This window comes from Abramis brama (assembly GCF_963993115.1).
Source record: "Abramis brama genome assembly, chromosome: 12".
Taxonomy (NCBI): Eukaryota; Metazoa; Chordata; class Actinopteri; order Cypriniformes; family Leuciscidae; genus Abramis; species Abramis brama.
Window position 1 is genome coordinate 37527090 of NC_139974.1, and position 13542 is coordinate 37540631.

The following is a 13542-nucleotide window of genomic DNA, read 5'->3' on the forward strand; positions in this document are numbered from 1 at the left end:
TCTACTTCCTGTTTACTCACCTTTCACGCTGTATCCGATCCATTCTGCTATTAAAATATCAAACTTACCATCTTGCCTGCTTCGTCTGTACGAAACCTGACACTGGGAAATTACCCAAATGCCCTGTGTCTTTTAAATGGACTTGTGTACACACTGCATCTGGACAAATTTCACTTTGTGCTGGCCCTAAAATCCATGCAAATGACCATGCAAGTGTGTAAGCAATTTTGTTATTTAAGAAAAATATCAAATAAATAAAATATTTATTCTAAATAAAGAATAAATAACCTTTTTTTTTTTTTTTTTTTTTTTTTTTTTTTTTTTTTTAAGAATAGTATTATTTGCATTAGTTTTAGTGTAGAAATTCAAGTCAACAGCGTGTTTAAAACAAAAGAAAATTAACTTGTACTAACTTGAGCACATTATGTTCGTCTGAACTCATTCTTGTTAGGTAACTGCAACTTAATTTTCTTAATCTTTCTCTTAATCTAAGTAAATTTCACTAGTAGAAAAAACAATGCACTCACATAACTTGTAATTTCACACTCTTTTTCTAATTGAGAGGTGTTTATTTACTTTTTCAATTTATGTACTCAACTAATCAATTTTAACAGTATTTGTTCTCTTCCTTTGATCAATCTGAGTTGTTGTTGATATAGAAGCTGTGTGTAAATCACACACTAAATTAAATTAGGTTTTGTAAATTACAATTTTACTGTAAAATGATTATCTGAATAATTTGAATTCATTTCACAACATTTTTAACACGTTCAAACCTTCAAAACCTCAAGCGTTAAAGTAGCAATGAAACAGAAGCCGCAACAGATCTTTTCTTCCTCTTCATTTTTGGATTCAATTTTTATCTTCATTTTTTTTTCTTTTTTTTTTAAAAATCAGCCTAATTTAAGTAAAAGTAAACACTGATTTAAAAACAGATTTTTGAATAGTCTGACACAAAAGTTTACTTATTGATTGATACAAAATCTTTGGTCAGAACTGATGTTATGTACATTTAATCAAAGACAAAATTTATGGCTTTAATCAGTATTTCAATCATTAGTATTTAATTACATTTGGGATTCGATAAGCAATGTCACCATCAACACTTTATACACAGAAGACCAGCTACAAACCATAAACTGAAAATTATACATTTTGCCAAAATAGCTTGAAGATGCAGATACTCAATTAAACCAAATGTAATTATGATGATGATTTAGAAGAAGATTAAATTACCACTATTCTCATCAGAGGACAGTTCAAGTAACTTGAACTACTTAAAACAATGATTTCACAGTTTTTTAACCTTTAGATTTTAATGACAAACTCTTGCAAAAGCACTTAATCTGAGAAAGTTTATCATACTGTATCATATGTTGGCAACAGACTCAAAGAAATGTGTAAGGACTATTTTGTAACAGCCTTTTTCTCATCTGGAATTAATAAACCTCCTGTCATCCTGGCCATCTCTGTCTTTGACCAGTCAGAGAAGTCATTGATACCGAGACTGTATGTAAGACCGGCTCTGTTCACAGAGTGCACATGCCTGAGGATGTTAAACAAAAAAAGCATATGCATCTTAAATCAGACAAGTTCACAGATTGCTCACAGATTTGTTTTTCCTCACCGAAGAGAATGTACAAAGTTGCTTTCACGCTCCTCGTGCTCCTTCTCACTTTCATACTGACGTTCAAACTTCTCCTTAAAGGGGCCAAACAAACGGTGGGCGTGGCTAACAGGAGAGGTGTGGACATAGTCTTGAAGGGGGTTGGCCAATATCTGACGCTCCTCAGGAGGATCCGGAAACTCCTTATATGTCATATCTAGACACATTAAACCTCAGTGAACATTTGATTAGATGGTCTGTAAGAGTAAAAGAGACGGACAAAGGCATGTCACTGAATGTGTGTTCTCCAGTTACCTCCAGGTGGAGTGAAAATGTCGGACTCAGTTTGGGGACTGAAGTCACTGTAGTCAATCATGTATTTGTCATTGCGAGACTCCAAGAGAGTGTCGAAGCCCATCATCTCATAGCGGTACGGGACGGCTGAGGAATCATTTCCCTCTGGACGTTTGACCCACAGACGATATGTGTTCTTCTTATGACCAGCCTGTGTGACCTTTTTCCAGACCTCACACTGAACGCCTGCGCAATCCTCCATCTTCTCAAACTGCAAAACAATGATTTTATACAAATTTCATCCTCATTGTTGGTTTGTGTTGTGGAAAAAATTCATCTTTTCTTTGTATTTTATTTTCAATGATTTAGCAAATGAATGCCATGCGTTCTTTGGATGTATTTTGAGTTTCTTTTATGATGCTGATACAGCTGGAAGGTGTGTGTGAGACTTCAGAGGTGAGAAGACCCCCGGGCTGGGGAGGGTTCAAGGGGGGGTCCCTTTTGTTATTTTGTTTAGTGGGGGCTGTAGGAGATAGCTTTTGAATAGAACACTATAAAGTAGCTGGTCAACCTCTGCTCTGGGTCTCACTCCGCCTGCAGCTGGACTGTGGATGGACTGGGAACATTCTTGCAAGAATAAATATCTTTTAAGGACAATTTGAATCCTGATGTCTCTTATGCCTGATGCTATTTTGTTAGTTACTTGTTTTTGCCTCAACAAATTGGTGTCAGAAGTGCGATCCATGAGGTTTCTTCTGGCCCTGAGAAAGCGTATTGACGGACTGATCACCCTAAAGCACAAAAGGCTTTAGTCTTACCTCGCCGAATTGAGAGAGAAGAGCCAAAACTGCTATCAGGGCCAGGAGGAACCCACTGGAATCAGAAAGAACTCGGTGGCAGTAAAAGCATCTCGGGTAAGAGACAGTAAAATTATTTTAATTTGTGTGGTGTAATTTGATATAACTGTGGGTGAACCATAGTGGCTGGAACTATCTCTTTGGTACGGGCAGAGAAGGTTTTCGAGGGGGAGATTGTCAAATCAAGTCAAGTATATTTGTATAACGCTTTTCACAATACAGATTGTATCAAAGCAGCTTCTTGCATACACAAACACAAAAGTCAAGTCAAATTTTATGCCGAAAACTAGCTCGTAAACGTGGACGGAAGAGCCACACGGACGGAAGAGCCACACCTGATTAATTAGGTTTACTCAAAATCTCTGTAACCTGAGGAAGTCTTGTAAAAGTGGACGGAAGAGTCACACCTGATTAATTAGGTGAACCAGAATTAATCGAGCGCTAGAAAGTGCTCACGGAAAGATTTTGAGTAGACCGTAATTAAAGGAAGCATATTTGCTAGACCTTGCCGATTTGAGGTGACAAAATCGGATTTGTTGAAGACGTTTAACAGATTATTAGACGCGCGTCAAAGGAAAATCCAGGAGAGATAGAAATCAGCCAATATGGGGTCATCTCAAACCAAGCTTGAACAAAATTTTATAGGCTACACCAGTTTTTCTGTAAAATGGGAAAAAAATTAAATGAGAAATGCATGCAAGAAATTGGGAAACGGATAATTGTTAAACAAAGGGTTGTTGTAGTTTTGTTCATGAGTGTAAAACTGTGAACAGACAGTAGTTTATTGAACTGAAGAAGAAGATAGAAGAAAATGAAAATAAATGCAGAAAGGATTAGCATTTAGGGAAAGATAGTAGAAAGATAGAATGTTTTTCCTGATGGAAACAGTGAATTGTTGGATTGAACAGATACAGAAGGAAGTGGCATGTAGGGAAATATATAATTCAAATTAAGTTGAAATGGTATGAAATGAGTTTTAGATAAAAATAAGGCATCGAGTATGATTAACAGGGATTAACATGATATAAAGATAAGGAATCATGTACGCAAATGTAAGCAAAACGGGAAAAATTCTATATTTTAGAGATAAAATAATGATTGAAATGACGATGTGAATGCTTTATTGTATTAATGTTATGAAAACAAGAGTATTGAAGAATAGATTGCCATATTTTTGTAACAAGAGTTGAAGGTGCAAGCGGCTAAGATAGCTGTCTGTGTAATTTAGAGACTGAGAAGATTTAGAGAATCTTGTGTTTTCTGTGAAACAGTAGAGATAAGTAGGACTGAATAATTATAATACAATCTTGTGATTTATGTTGAATCTGCAAACTAACCATTTGATAGAAGAATAAGCTTTTAAAACCAGTGTTGATGAAATTAATGACACGTTAAAGTTTTAATACTGTATGAAGAGTAACTGAACAGTCCTGATAAATAGTGAGATAAAAGAGAGCAAATACTGTAAGCAGTTCTGCTCATGCTCTGAAGAGATTTGCAGATGATGTTTTGTAAAAGTTTGATTGTGATTGGAAAGATAAACAATAACTTAACTGGCTCCAAACAAAGAAAGTGCCAAAATTACACAAATTTAAAGAAAAGTCTGTGTTAATATGGGTTAGAAAGTAGATCAATGTTAACATGATGAAGATTATGATTCGGCTATTGTAATTGAATTTGCAAACGAGACTGTAATAGAAAAATACAGACAACTGCTTATCAGCGGCTCTGTTTACATTTTCAACACACTGCTTCGGGGGTGTGAGGTAGGGTGGAGATGTTAGAAAGATCAGAGTGATAAGACTGTTGGCAGAATAACAAAGAGTGTTTATTGCGGTCAGCGTGGTCATTCAGTGACTGTAAATGCCCACTGTATGACTGTAAAAGTAAATGAGGGAGAAAAGAAAGTTGATAGATGAAACTTTTAAAGGTTGTAAGAAGATTGAAAGATTTAAGTGTAAGGAATTCCTTTTGAAAGGAAAGAACTATTAAAAGTACCGGTCACTAAAAGGATGATTGTGTTTTGAATGAAATGCTTTGATAAGGTTTTAGATGATATAGAGAGACAAATCTAATGAATGATTTATAATGATAATCAAAAAAAATGTATCACAAGCAGAGAGCGCAGCCTCAAAAGTTGAATCATAGAAGCAGATTGATAAACTCCTAGAGAAAACATTGAAGTCAGGTATTAAATTATGGCAATTGAAAACCTGACAACTAAAATTGAAATGAAATTGTTATTAAGAACTAGAATAATTCTTATTATTCCTTTAAGATAAAATAAACAGAAGCAGTGTTACAGGATTAACAGTTGCTAAATGTAAAATGTGTAAAAGGCATTTGATTAAACAAAGGCTTGTTAATGTTGATTTTAAAAGATAAGAATGTGATTTGGCCAAAACAGGTTTGCTTATCTGAATCTGGCATGTGCTGTGACTGAAACTGCCACAGTTTCAGTGCAACAGAGACTCATTCTGAGTGGAAATTTGTAATGCCTAAATTACAATACATGTAATTTATGGAAAAGATGCCTTAAGATGGGCTACAGTTAAAGAAAAGATGGCAGATAAAGTCTGAAGTTAAAGGTTTATGAGAATGCAGTGTACCAGTCCTGATGCCTCAAGAGTCTCTCTCTCATTCAATGTCAGCTGAAAGCTGTTGTCTGAGCCTGTGTAAAGCACAGTGTTTCAGTTGAAAATCATAGACACAGAGATGTTAAAGGAAATCGTTGCCATTCAAAGGGCAATTTGTACTAAATGTTCTAGAAGTAAAACTGAATGACTTTAAAGAAGTCTTTAAAATAATACTGTTTAGGACTTGTTTATTTTAGGACCAGAGACTTTTAGCTCTCATTTTAGCCTCCACCATAAAACAGGGCCGATGGCTCCGGCTACAGAAGTAACAGTACACTGAATGTACGGTTGTGATCTAAATTCACTGACTATAATCTAAGCAGGTAGGTTGCTACCTTTAAGATGATTAATGAATTTTAAGTGATTAAATACTGTTGTTATTAATCTGTCTCACTATGTTTAACACTAGTAGGTAGTCCGAATGGCTCTGATGACTCTTGAATGCACCTTTTCCTAAGCTCCAGAAAACAACAGATTATGTTGAAGAAAACGGTCACAGATTCTGTGATGGGAAAGAGCGGTAACCAAGTGTGTACGAAGTGATTACCCCAGGGACGGGTAAGACCTTTTTTGGCCAAAAGGGCAACCTAAGACAGGGGAAGTCACGCCACAAACACTGGGCATCTCCTGATGGAGGTGTTTTTATGTGAGATGGGTATGAGAGTGGCGCTGAATGACTGGGAGAGGCCACCAGCATCAGCAGATCATTGAGAGGGGAGATGAGCTGTGAGAAGTTCAGTCTGCCCCAGAAAATGTGAGCCCCTCTATGCACTCACAAGAAAACCGCGTTGATTGAATGGCTTGTTTTTCATCGTGACAAGCGTCTACAACTATGCCAGGGGACAACACCCTGAAGAAAAGACAATTATAGCTTAAGAGCTGATCTGAATGGGCATTCAAGAGCCAGCAGAGACCATTGAACTAATAATTATCTGTTGTGGAGACAGTAACAAAAAATGTTGTAATGTTAGTTGCCTGATGGGCAAGAAAAAAACACAGAGATTGTGTTGATATTGAACTAATGTGTCAGTTCTGACTCCTGTAGATCATTAGACATGACAAAGGACCATTATAAGATATGGTGGTGGCTAAAGATGAGAACAGCTTGTGATGAGTCAAGAGAATTTTCTGGAAAACAAAGGTTAGGTAAATTGAGTATTTAAAAGATCATAGCATAATGTATTTTAGATTGTTGTAATGGTTCTAATTTGAGTCAAACATTTGTATTTTGACATGTGTGAACTATTAAGGATTGACTATGACTATGATTATTTTAGTTACAGTCCTAGGAGGCTGTTGAAAAGATTATTTGCTTATAGTGAGAGAGAAAGAGACTGCTTGGGATGGTACTCTGTCTGTTTTTTCTGTTATCAGTCAGCCAAAGAAAGCTGAAGCAAAGTAATAATTATGCACCAAAACAATCCAGCTGACTTTTCCAAAATCAAATGAATAATGAACAGACATGCTTTGAAACTGGTTAAGAGGCCATAAAAAACATTAGATAAAAGATACAGGAAAATGTAAGGTTAAAATGTCATTTAAAATTTAAATCTTTTTAGAGAAAAGATATGAATAAGAAATATGAGCAGTTCATAGTCAGGGATGAGTGTGAGTGTTAATTCATGTTTTGTACAGTATGTGTTAGTTTAGGACAACCATTCTGTCTGAATAGTGTGTATAAATTTGTCATCAACCTCTGGAAAGAGTGTTTTAGCATTATAGATGGGTTAAGGCAAATGACAAATTTGAAAGTAAGCTGAGGATTGTGAGTCAATCTGATGAGAAGGCAACACAGAACATAGGACGAGCTTTAAGTTGATTGATCATCGAGCTCTGTCTGTTAATTATTATTTTGGTCATTTATGATGTGCAGCAGATTTGAATTACTTTCTGGACAGGTTTAAGTATTGATGTGTAATTAGAATTGTGAAGTCGTAGATAGCCGTCAGTCATGTGTTGAGAAAATGTTATAGATTTGACAGCAACAAACACGTAGGCTAAGTAAATATCAGATTATCCAGAGAGCCCTTAACAGTTTTGTATTGTAAAAAGGGGAGATTGTTATTCGACTGACGTTGACGAAGTGTGCACACCACGACCTGACCTGACCAATTGATGACCTGGAGAATGTTCGTAGATGACAGTTGCTTAAGAGACCAAACAATAGGCCTGAAAAGCAAGAAACGCTGTGAGACTAGGGGCCGTTGCCTTAAAACAATTTGATAAGAAGATGAAATTGTGGCTTTAAGTAATATTTTTATTTCAGAGGCAGAGAAAGATGTCTAAAGGAAATTTGGCTGAAGGACAACGTTTGGGTTAGCAAACTTTATCCAAACAAATGTTACCAAATAAATATGAACAAATATTGCAGTTTTCCTGTAGCTCAAACATTAGAGTTTGGCACCTGTAACGCCAAGGTCATGGGTTCGATTTCCGAGGGAAAGCAAGAACTGATAAGAATGTAAATGTGTACCTTGAAATGTAAGTCGCTTTGGATAAAAGCGTCTGATAAATGTAAGAGAATCTTATTATGTTAAATTGATGCATGAGATGAGATCTCGTGCATCAAGAGGAGGATGATAACAGTTGCCAAATATGGTTTACTAAGGGGTTCACATTTGCTGAAAGCCATCGCACAGGTGGGAAGATAAATGTTGGAAGGACATTGGGTTTAATTGGGTAAAAACCCTGCAAGAAGCCATTCTTCCCCCTAACAAAATTGCTGTGTGCATTGTTTGTATCTGTAAGTGTGCTAATAACAAAGATTGTTTCAACAGGAAACGCCAGGGCAGATGTGGCAACAAAGGCCACGGCATGACAGCCGACAAAATCAGGGCAGAATGTGCCCAATAAAATAATGGCTACAGCTAAACATCCTAGCCTGGGCTATTATTGTGGCAGAAAGAAACAGTGCCTAACCTTGCGCAGCGCTTAACTTAAAATTTTAATTTTGCAGGATGTCAGGATGGATTGAACCAAACAGAACTGATTCTGTATTGTTTTGTTAACATGAACAACATGGGTTGAATGTTTTTTTCAGGGGAACAAGGACCCTGAGTGCTATTCAATGAGCAAGAAATTATCCGGTGATATGTTTCAGGTTGAAAATTTCACAGGTCACACCAAAGGGACGACAAGACACGCGCTCACTAACAAAATCACTTAAGGCCTCCATTCGCAGGTGACAGTAGACAGTAAATGACTCATTCCAGTGGGGGTGCGATCGTGATCTAAGGGAAAATCTTGTAAGGATTTGAAAATGATTGAAGGATGTTAGACCTGGGTCCAAGCATCTGACCTAAACTATACCAACCAACATCAACAACCTCACACGCCAGCGCAAAGAATAAAGTAGGGGATCAATGATATGTGCTAGAAACATATCTCCCCTGCCAACGTTGGAAAAAAAAAATCCTCTCTACGACATGCAAAGTGTCATATTGGTGAAGATGGAACGTCCATGAGGCAACGAGATGATCAACATATCTGGAGAAAATGTTGACCAATTAATGGTTGAAGAAAAGTTTTGCGATTTTATTTGATTGAATCAAATTAGGGCTTAGTATTGATATACATGAAGGGTATAACTGTTCTTGAATTAAGACTTGAATTAATTCTATTCTTAAAGATTTAATAGTATAATGGGTTTGATTAGAAAACGAGTGAATTTTTTCTATGTTGTTTATCAGAGAATGATAAAGAGGAGGAATTGTTGTGGAAAAATTCATCTTTTCTTTGTATTTTATTTTCAATGATTTAGCAAATGAATGCCATGCGTTCTTTGGATGTATTTTGAGTTTCTTTTATGATGCTGATACAGCTGGAAGGTGTGTGTGAGACTTCAGAGGTGAGAAGACCCCCGGGCTGGGGAGGGTTCAAGGGGGGGTCCCTTTTGTTATTTTGTTTAGTGGGGGCTGTAGGAGATAGCTTTTGAATAGAACACTATAAAGTAGCTGGTCAACCTCTGCTCTGGGTCTCACTCCGCCTGCAGCTGGACTGTGGATGGACTGGGAACATTCTTGCAAGAATAAATATCTTTTAAGGACAATTTGAATCCTGATGTCTCTTATGCCTGATGCTATTTTGTTAGTTACTTGTTTTTGCCTCAACAGTTTGCATTACAGTTAATTGAATCTATGGGATTTAATGTTGTTCATATCTTTCTAAACCTGTTTGACTTTCTTCTACATAGCACAAGACATTTTGGATTACGTTGAAACTGTTTTTATCTATATGAAAGTCAGTGGAGTCCAAAACAACACTGGACCCCACTGACTTTCATCATTCGGACAAAAAACAACAACACTGAGGGGCTGTTTACACCTCAACGATGTACTAAAAACGGAAAAAGGATTTTTCGCGTACAGACGGTTCAGCTCCTGTGTATTTAAGTGATCTTCTATCGCCCTACAATCCATCACGCTCTTTAAGATCACAAAACTCAGGGCTTCTGGTGATACCTAGAAAATCTAAGTCCACTAAAGGAGGGAGAGCATTTTCACATTTGGCTCCTAAACTCTGGAAAGTCTTCCTGATAATGTTCGGGCCTCAGACTCGCTCTCAATCTGGACTAAAGACGCATCTCTTTAGCCTAGCATTCATATAATGCATCTCATAACCTTATACTCCAGTTATATCAGATGAAATGCACATAATTATCTTTGCTTAAAGTTATGAACAACAGCTACGCTAATTATTTTCCATTTGCTTCTCTGTTCTCCTGAGGTAACTAGAGAGTATGTCAACTCCAGTTTGGATCCAGCCTCTTATGAAGACTTCAGATGATCATAACACCGGTGAAGAGACGACGCCAACTCCTGCGAGGACTTCAGATGAAGCAAGCGCTGAATCAACATGCATCAATGCTACATTTTTCTATATATCCTAATCATTTGTTGACAAACATGTATTCATTACTTCAGTGAGCTCATTGTTTCTGCCTTAAATTAACACATTGTATAAATGAATACATTATTAGCTAACTGTGTGATTTGTAGATGTACATTTCTGAAATAAATAACTTGGACAGTCACCTCTGATAACAGATCACTGTAAATTGTAGACATGCATTTTCTGTAAAGCTGCTTTGAAACAATATGCATTGTGAAATGCGCCATCTAAATAAATGTTAATTGAATTTAATTGAACAGACGACAGCGTTGTCAAAACGATCCCGTTCACAAGGATCCGCAAAAACGGAGTAGCATCTGCCTGCAAAACCGGAGGCTGCATTTTTAGGACCCCAGTTCTAGGACCCTAGGTTTTTAGTGACAACGCCACCTACCGAATTAGAGGACCAGCGAAGATGGATGACAATCAGAGAGTGAGTATCAAATGCGAATCAATTTTTATTTGTTTAACTTTAAAAAAAATTGTGATGCATTTCATTGGAAAGTTACGTAGCCAACGTGATGGTGATTTGCTAAATAGTCTTGAATGCATAGCCATCATATATTAGCCTCTAATGCTGTAAAATTAATTGTACTCTGTACTTGAAAATGTGGTCGATATAGTGACTGAAAAGACTATAACATGATTCCTTGTTTATTTTACTTGAGTTATTATATTATGCTACTTAGACCCAATAATTTCTCAACATTGGTGAGTGTTGTGTAAATGGCCCCTGAGACATTTTTTTTCTAAATAACTTTTGTGTTCTGTAGTACATACTTCAAAGCCCTGCAGATCAGGCAGTGCTGCCTGTGGACGTATTGGATCCTCCTTTGTACCATTAAGCTGGAAATATGTAGCTTGGTTTTCAATGCCAAATGGTGTGAAGATCTGATAAATGGCACCATAATCAAAGTCGTTTCCAATCAGAAAAGTGCGCACTGTACCTGTATAGAGAGCATCAATGAAGAGAAGCTGCATATCTATATTGATTTTAACATGTGACTCTATCATGAGAAGATCACTGACTATTATGATAGTCGAGGCGACTTCTGTTTCCCTCAAGGTCGTACCAAACTTCAAACAGTCCCTTTTCCTTATCACTAGGCAAAGTCAGCTCACCTACATAAAAGAGGTACATGTAACATACTGAAAAAGAAGTGTCCTGTACTGGGATGTACTGTGTAATTAGGCAGAAATGCACCTTTGACATGATACATCTTTCCAAAATCAGGAACTGTTCTGCCACCAACTGGTGTGGCATCTGGGGATGAAAACAGAGAGATCACAATTCACTGAATCAACTTTTCAACACGTTTAGTGTTCAAAACATCACAGGAAATGTGTCATATTATCATGTTTTCTTACTGTTTTTTCTCTTTACCTGCAGCACAGAGCAGAAGCACGAACCCAGCGAGAAGACGCCACATAGTGCAATCTAAAGCTACAAACATCCACTGGAGATGGAAAATAAGCTTTCGTCCGTCATTCCTGAATTATTGGTTAAGATATATGTAAAAAAAAAAAAAAAGCAATTAGAACTTAGAAGAATTAAATTAACTTTAAACTACTGTAATATAGGCTCAAATTGAAGATTGGCCAGCTCTTCAGTGGTTGTTTGAGTGTTTTGAATTTGTAGGTTAAAAAAAAGTGTATGTTTTATAAAGCACTGTTTACAATGGGCTGAAGTTCAGTGTGTTGAACATTGATTTACAGTGATAACATAGATGAATCTCCTAAATAAATAGCTATTGTGTATGTAAAAAGTAGATTAAACTATACTCTTTAGCTATTTATGAGATTGATGTCATCACCTTAAAAAAATGTTCAACATGTTCAAATGTAAATGTGTAGATGGATCATGTTTATTTCTCACCTCAGTGACTAAATGATGGTCTTTCTGTGTTTGCAGCTGAAATATTAGCTATTTCATAGGCATTAGAATGGGTAGAGGTTATTTGCTCAGGCTCTTCTTCAGTTTTCAAGAGTTCACTGCAAGACCATTATTTTGGAAAAAATGTAATACTACATAAACTTTATAATTCTAAATATGATATACTTTTTGTGGGTATGGCTATATTAAAGGTAATTAATAATCTTCTTCATTGAGATCTTGAACCTCCTCATCAAAGCTCACGCAGTCGCTCTTTGATGCCATGTCACATTGATTTTCTTCAGCCTCCTTACGAATAAACAGGATTTTTCTGTCTTTTTTACAAGGATGAAGTGGTTTCTGGTTATTTAAAAGCCACAACACATAACATTTTATAAACTTCTAATTCTGCTTTTCACTTGCAAAACCAAATCTAGGACCAATTCATTTACACCTCAAAGCATCTTTCATCGCAATAGTACTTCTTGTTATAATTGTTGTTGACGGCCTGGGAAGTTACCCAAATGCCCCGTGTCTTTTAAATGGACTTGTGTACACACTGCATCTAGACACATTTCACTTTGTGCTGGCCCTAAAATCCATGCAAATGTGTAAGCAATTTTGTTATTTATTAAAGAATAATATCAAATAAATAAAAAATGTAATAAATAAATAAATAAAATATTTATTCTAAATAAAGAATAAATAACAACCGTTCTGTCTTTTTTGTTTTTGAATAGTATTATTAGCATTAGTTTTAGTGTAGAAATTCAAGTCAACAGCGCGTTTGAAACAAAAGAAAATTAACTTACTAACTTGAGCACATTGTTCGTCTGAACTCATTCTTGTTAGGTAACTGCAACTTAATTTTCTTAATCTTCCTCTTAATCTAAGTAAATTTCACTAGTAGAAAAACAATGCACTCACATAACTTGTGTTGGAGAATTTCATACATGAGTCTATGTTGGAGAATTATATCTGTCTCATACATGAGTCCAAATGCATGATACAAACATTGAAGAAACTAGGCCTAGGATAAGGGAGGCCTACAACTAAGGGAGAAAGAGAAAACAAAGTATGATGGGAAACACAGGACATGTCAAAAGTGCATGTGAGGATAAGAGTCGTGTGAGGACAAGACAGAAAACTGGGTAAAAGGTAAAATAAGACTAAAGAGTGGAAAAGTACCCAAAAAAACATATGCAAAGTCATCATCAGAAAAGCACATGCGCCAGTATGGCCACCAATAGAAATTGGGCATTAATGCAGGTGTTTCTAATCGTGGTGAAGTGATAAGGAGGAGCAAAGAGAAAAAGATAACTATATGAATGCTAATTGGATACCAAAGTGGACAATAAATGACGTAAAATGAGGTATAAGACCTGA

At 36.3% G+C, this 13542-nt stretch overlaps 1 protein-coding gene across 1 annotated transcript; it reads right to left on the bottom strand.

The window, feature by feature from the left end:
• Positions 1-1267: 1267 nt before the first annotated feature.
• Positions 1268-11920, bottom strand: LOC311093709 (counting factor associated protein D-like). Its single transcript, XM_084131289.1, has 7 exons — positions 11668-11920; positions 11488-11547; positions 11313-11405; positions 11064-11230; positions 1922-2171; positions 1628-1823; positions 1268-1546 (listed from the first exon to the last, which is right to left on the bottom strand). The coding sequence occupies exons 1-7, from the start codon at positions 11735-11737 to the stop codon at positions 1408-1410; spliced, it is 975 nt and encodes a 324-aa protein (XP_083987415.1). The 5' UTR covers positions 11738-11920; the 3' UTR covers positions 1268-1407.
• Positions 11921-13542: the final 1622 nt, after the last annotated feature.